General features: G+C 47.3%; 1 protein-coding gene across 1 annotated transcript in view; it reads right to left on the bottom strand.

Annotated features, from left to right (window-relative positions):
- Positions 1–634: 634 nt before the first annotated feature.
- Trib1 (tribbles pseudokinase 1) overlaps positions 635–6,609 on the bottom strand; it is a 7,948-nt gene continuing 1,973 nt past the window's right edge. The window contains exons 2-3 of the mRNA XM_008845468.3: positions 5,307–5,599; positions 635–2,956 (exon numbers count right to left, since the gene is read on the bottom strand). Coding sequence (XP_008843690.1) covers positions 2,491–2,956; positions 5,307–5,599 — 759 coding nt within the window. The 3' untranslated portion in view covers positions 635–2,490. The remainder of the gene's footprint in view (positions 2,957–5,306; positions 5,600–6,609) is intronic.

Genomic DNA, 6,609 nt, shown 5'->3' with positions numbered 1-6,609 from the left:
GCATGACCCTCTGTCAAGGTGAATGGAAGTGATAAAATTCTGTTTGGGACCTGTGACATTTTCCTGGGGTATTCACAATCTTCATCAAATTCTCCAGTTCCAGGCTGGAGAGATGGCTCAGCAGTTAAGAGCACTGGCTGCTCTTGCAGAGGACCCAGGTTAGATTCCCAGCACCCAGGTGGTGGCTAGCGGCCCTCTATAACTCTAGTTCCAGGTGAATCCAACGCCCTCTTCTGACCTCTGCAGGCAATGCATGACATGGGTGCACTTACATATATACAGGCAATATACTCATACACATAAAATAAAGAAATATTAAATAATTCTCCAGTTCCCTAACCTAAATGACTAAATAAAGACCAGAGAAATTTCTGGTTTGGGTTTTGTTGTTACCATTGTTTTGAGACAGCATCTCTTGTCACGTCTCTCTGGCTGCTCTTAAACTCTAAAACCTATGGTCTCAGCCTCCAAATGTCTACCAAAGATGATACCCCATAACTACTACCTGTCTGCCTCTCCTGTCATCATCCCCTCTTACCGCATGAGGCTCTAACCCCTAAAGTTTGAAGATCTTCTCAATCCAGCCTGGAACAGCAACAGGCAGGCAGAGCGCCCTCAAAAGAAACTCACCACACCTCTTTACGAAACCAATTTATTAAAATTTCTCTACAAGTCAGCAGCAGCGTGCCACAATCACATATCTACACACGCACAGAAGACCTAGTGTTTCCAGCTGTCCTGGCAAAAGCCCCGGCCAGCCCCGAGTCCTCAGCTGGGGAATGTATCACAGATACAAGAGCAACCGTGACAGAGGCCTGTCCTCCCTCCTCCCCGAGTCCACCCTCCCACAGTCCCCTCAAGGTTGTATTGCCAACCATCATTCACATTTCACGTGGCTCTAAACACGCAGGTTACTCAGACAGACACAGACAACAAAACAAGCCTCAGAGCCAAACAACAACAATCAGACTTAAGTATAAAAGGTAAAATATATGTACAAATATAAAGTACACAGTACGTGAGGTATACACGGCATTCTTACAATGTTAGTAGTCTGCCTAGGCATAGCCCTTGAAGATGCCTGCCTGCTCTTGTGCCATTTCTCCAGATACAGTATGTTTTGTTACCCGTTTAACCACCTGATTTAGCACTGCTGCAGATAGTGACTGCTATTTCATCTGTATTTGTTTCTTTTTTAATGCAACTTGCAACAGTTTCTCTGAGAAGCTTTACCTCTTGTAGGGAGTGAGTTTCCATCTCTGGAAGCACCCAGGCAGAGGCTGGGTTCCACCTGCAAAAGTTGAGATGGGGGGGAGCATTTTCTGGCATACCCCAAGAGGAGAGAAGTTAGATCAGATGAGTTTAAACATCCTTCCCAACTAAGTTGTCAGGGTTTGCTCTGTTACTCCACAGCTGGGTTCATTAAGCTGCAGGACGTGAAATCTGAAGATCCATCATGAACAGGTTCAGACTCAGGATGCCAGAGGCACATTGGACCCACTGGGGAGGGGGATCTAGTATCATTCTGGAAGTTAGCCTGAGAATCTTTTCAAAACTGTCCCAAATTCACTTTCCTTGAAGCACAAAGATGGTTCATGTGTGTTACTTAGGAAGCAGCGTAGAGAACCTCCTCACCCTTGTCCACCCTGAGATGGTCTTGGGGGGAAAAAAGTAAGAGGTTAGTGCTAGCATATGTGAGGAGATCCTAAAGAGCCAAAGCCTTCCAATGATCAAATTATTATTTTTAAAAAACGTTGCAGTCTGATTGATCTCAGGAGTTCTGAAACAGCTAGGAGCTTGAATCTCTTGATATTTTCCCACAATTTGCTGGTAAGTGCTTTCATAGCTGCAGGGGACAGGTTTCAAGGTCAGGGGAAGGCATTATTGCATACAAAGTTTTGGCAGAATATAGAGGAGAGTCCAGATTCAGGCAGGCTCCTGAGCTTCCAAACAAGTCTATTCCAACACTGGAGCAGAGGCATAAGTACAGGTGAATCTATGGCAAGGGTGGGGGACGCACCAAACAAACAAACCAAAAAACCCCCTTTGTGATCAGAGAAACTGCAGTAGCAAGTCCAAGTCTCAGACAAGTTCAAAGACGGCAAGATTGTTGGCCCAAATGATTTGCCACCTTATTAAAATGCCATTGTGCGATTTGCTTCCTTTCCCATTCAAATGTTCAAGATCGTTACACTGATCACACCGGATGTCCCCTTCAAAACATGTGGCTGCCCTCAGGTCTGATGAAAGGACAGTGATGATGGTTCATTTAAGACAGCTCAGCTGAGCAGCCAACCTACATGCACGCCACACTCAAATCAATCAAGTCACTCATCCCAAACCAGGGCAGCACCACACCAAGTCCCACAGGGACAACCGTGCTCCAGTCCTCGATCTGACTGGCACCACATCAAAGGGCCTGTCCATCTTTAGAAATGGAAATGCCATGTGTGAGAATTATGAGGTTTCTGAGGTTTTGGGCGGGGGGGATTAGCAGAAGAAGGAACTAATGTCACTGTCCTCCTGGAACTCGGGAACAATCTGGTCTGAAGTTCCTATTTCTGAGTCAACATACCCAGGTTCTAAGACATACTCAAACCAGGGATGGAGTAAGATTTCGGGAGCCGTGAGTCTCTCTGAAGGTTCCCGTCTCAGGAGGCTGCGGATGAGGCACCTGGCTTTGGGGGAAACATGCTCAGGAATGCAGAACTGTCCTCGGCGGATTTTGGAGAAAAGTGCACTGGGGTCTGAGTCATGAAAGGGGTATCGTCCTACCAAAAGGGTGTAGAGCATCACCCCAAGGCTCCAAACGTCTGCTGCCTTGCCAGAGTAGGTCCCTGTGGTGTTGAGGATCTCAGGGCTCACGTAGGCTGGACAGCCATGCTTGTCTGATAGTGCATCGTCTTCACCCTTGATTATGTGAGTGTCTTCCAAACTTTCCAGTCTGAGCTGGGTTCTGCAAGAGAAAGAAACTGAGCTATGATCTCCAGAGTGGCTGCTACAGTAAAACAAGGCCTTCAGAATAACAGTGCCCACAGGCAACAAAAGCCAAGGCCGCAGGAATGTCATTTACCCCTTCATCTAGTAAGCACTGTCCTGCAAGCACCCAGGACTGGCGATTTCACAAACCAATACAAACTGCAATAAATGTTTGCAAAGTATTGAGAGAATACCCAGGGTGGAGGGTATGATGCAAAGTCTCAAATAGTATTCATGATGCTAGAGCTTGTAAGAGATATCCTAATAGGGTTACACAACTGACAAAGTTCACATTGCAGAACCGGGAGCTGGTCTCAGGGGAAGGCTGACATGCTCTACAAAAGCTGTCAGGGAAGAAGAGTCTATGCATCCTTCTTCCTCATGGAGGGCCTGTGCATCCTGACTGCCCAGGCTATTCAGACACATGCTCTGCGTTATAGAACATATGGCACCAAATCACTGTCTGATACTGCTGCCCACACTGATAGACACACAGAGGAAGCTCTGTTCACCCAAGTCCCAGCTGTGATAACTACGATGGGAAAGTTTCAAGGAATGTTAATTGACATTTATTGGCATGTTTCACTGCAAAGAATACTTAGCTTGAATAGAGAAGTTGTGGGAGCAAACAAGTGAGGCTGAAGGATCTGAGGACTTTGCAAGGCCCCTCAACACTCCTGCACTAGGACTGAAATCAATGAGCACTCTTAGGTGTCTACATGAGGGTCTCTATTTTTCAGTTACTGTTTAAAAAGTCACTTGAGAATAGGAAGGACCAAGACCAACGTGGAAAGGAACTACAGTCTGGAAAATCTTAAAGACACTCATAAAAGAGCAGGTACCCGGTTATTCAGAACCAGCCACCCACATCTCCTAGACCACCCCCTCCACCCTCCACCCACGAGCTCAGAGACATGTGGGGCACCACTCATATCTCATATCCGGTCCCTGCTTCTCTGAAATAGCCTTATGTCGGTAAGTCACTTGTTGAAAAGTTATATGCAAACATTTGGTCAATTCCTTTTCCTCTCAAAGGTCTGGTGGTTTCTTTTTTTCTTTCTTTCTTTTCCAGCCTTCCTGTTCCCTGGAGTCTAGTATACATGTGCTAACTTCGGTATGTCCTCAGCATGACCTCCCTGTCGTTATGTAAAATACCCATTGGTTCTGTAAACGGAAAATATGACTCAACACACACTGTCTGCCCCTGATTGGCTCCTGTAGTGCTAAAACCCTGCACCTGTGCTGGTTACACGAATAGTGTCAGCCTGCCATTGCTTAACCCTCGGGTTGCCAAACCCCATGCCCATGACACTGGCCTGTGCAATGCAGATTTCAAAAGCCAGTGAGGAGGTGTGTAAAGCATGTTTCAGAAAAATGCATCACTATATCAAAGAGGCACGTTCCAGGAATCGGACACTTTTTCATTGCAGCTGCTTCTGTGCTAATCGGTATGTTTCAATAGTTAGTACAAGGTCAGATACAAAGTCATGCTGTAAGCCACTTCAACCCTGTACTTTTTTAAGCTCTGGAGTTACAGGTAAAAATGCACAGGTGGGGTAAGCAAAGTAATTCACTCCCACCCTGATAATTCTACACTTGCTCTGCGTCTTCCTGCCACAGATGTGGTCTTCCTCTCAGGATGAGGTATGATCCATCTCCTGCAGCTTCCTGAAGTCTCTCATTGAAACCTCCACCTTGAATCTTAATGCTTTGTTATTCCCTTATCAAGCACATCTTGTCCTTTATGAGGTAAGCCAAGATCTATATTTAGCAGTGCATACTAGCCAACCTCCATTTATTATTCAATGTGGCTATTTTCTGAAAATGTAGCCAACGAGATGTCTAAAAAGTTCACCAAAGTGAACAAACTATGGGGGCAGAAGCTGGGGTATGGGTGTAGAAACTGAAATGGAACAGGGATACAGTGTGATGGGGTGGCTGAAATTCTGCAACACAACAGTCTACCTCTGGGATGCCTTCTAGGCTCAACAGAGCCACTCAGGGTAAGCAAAACTATGACAACTTCTTGGAGTTAGTATGATTAAGGGCATATGAACATTTTTTTCTTTTCTGACAAAAAATAAGCCTGACCCTGGGGCAGAAGTAGGGAAGATACCCAGTTAACAGGCAGCGTCCACAAAAGCACCCAGGTGTCCCTGGGCTGGGGTGCTAAACGAACCAACCGTGGCCATGGCTATTCAAGTGGAGGGCTTAATACTAAACCAGGGAACACCTGCACCCTTGGGTTTGTCTTGCACCTAACTGCACAACCTGTACCTTCGTTTTGGTTCCAAAAGGCCACAGGAGGAGCTGTGGCAGCGGCTCACCTCTCCTCCGTGGAGAAGACGAATTTCCGAAGCTTCAGGTCCCCCAGCACGATGGCTGACTGGTGGCAGTGGGCCACGGCAGAGACAATCTGCTTAAAGAGGCGGGCAGCCTCCTCTTCCCGGAGCCTCTTCCGGCTTCGCACATAGGAGTGCATGTCCCCAAAGTCCTTTTCAAAGAAGACATAGGCCTTGGTCTCCCCAAGGATCACTTCCACGATGCCAGTAATATTTCTGTGCGATGGTAGCTGGATGTAAGGCCTGATCTTGTCCTGGTAGTGTTTAATGGGAAACACCTGTAGAAAGAGAAGGTGACCTGTTTAGAGGGCTAGAAAAGCAGGGGCTGCCTCCCAGATCCAGTAGGAAGCTGGACCCACAAATCTTTGGGCTTTGAATGACAGCAAGCACCATTCATATATTCCTTTATGTCTGCCACCCAGCTCTTGATGCTCTGATACCCTTAAAACCACACCTAAGGCTCTGGGCTAACAAACACCTAAAAGCTACCCCCTTCTGTAAGATGACTCGAAGGAACTATCTTCTGGGGGCTCTCGGCTCCTGGAGCCAAGCCCAGCACTTCACTGAGGTCCTTTCTTGCAGATAATGCTGTGAACGGTGGGTGAAATAAATGTGCCCCAGCATCTCCAGGGGTGAGAAAGAACCACTAGATATGCATGTGTCACAGCACAGTCAAGGAATATGGTGACTGCGACCTCCAAGGGGAAGCAGGGGCTGAAACATGCAGAGCTGTCATTAGTCAGACGGACAGATGACTTGGAAGGAGACAACATGACAACGCAGCCTTAAGCAACCTGCCTACAGCTGTGACTCAGGTCAGCCCTGTTACCTTCTCACAGGAGGGGATGGGCACCTCTCAATGGTCTTTTTCATCTGTTTGTTTACACGCCCCCCACCCTGGCTGCCCCGCCTCCAGAATGGATAGCAAGTCCTCTAAGATTCTGGCTGGTCTCTTTAAGGGCCTTTTGTTCAGTCGGGTTACTCATATCCTAGACTCAACTGGAAATGGTGACACATGGGCTGTCACCATCTGGATTCGGCTATTATCTGCTCGGAGGAACTGGAAGGGGTTGCACAATGACCCAGACCCACCCCACCTCTGAGGTGGCTGCTCTAGCACCAACTGGAAAAATCTCTCTGCTGCCCTCTCCCCAGCCCCACCCACCCCACCAAACACATGTTTCTCCCAAACCTGTTCTCAGCGCCCCCACCAAGAAGTTTCTTTCACCCTTAAAACTGGACTTGACCGTTCATTTGAAATTTCACAGAAGTGGACAGTAGGTGGCAG

The sequence above is a fragment of the Nannospalax galili genome, unplaced genomic scaffold (genome assembly GCF_000622305.1).
Source record: "Nannospalax galili isolate Female #2095 unplaced genomic scaffold, S.galili_v1.0 scaffold380, whole genome shotgun sequence".
NCBI classification, from domain to species: domain Eukaryota; kingdom Metazoa; phylum Chordata; class Mammalia; order Rodentia; family Spalacidae; genus Nannospalax; species Nannospalax galili.
This window is presented reverse-complemented; position numbering and strand designations above follow the sequence as displayed.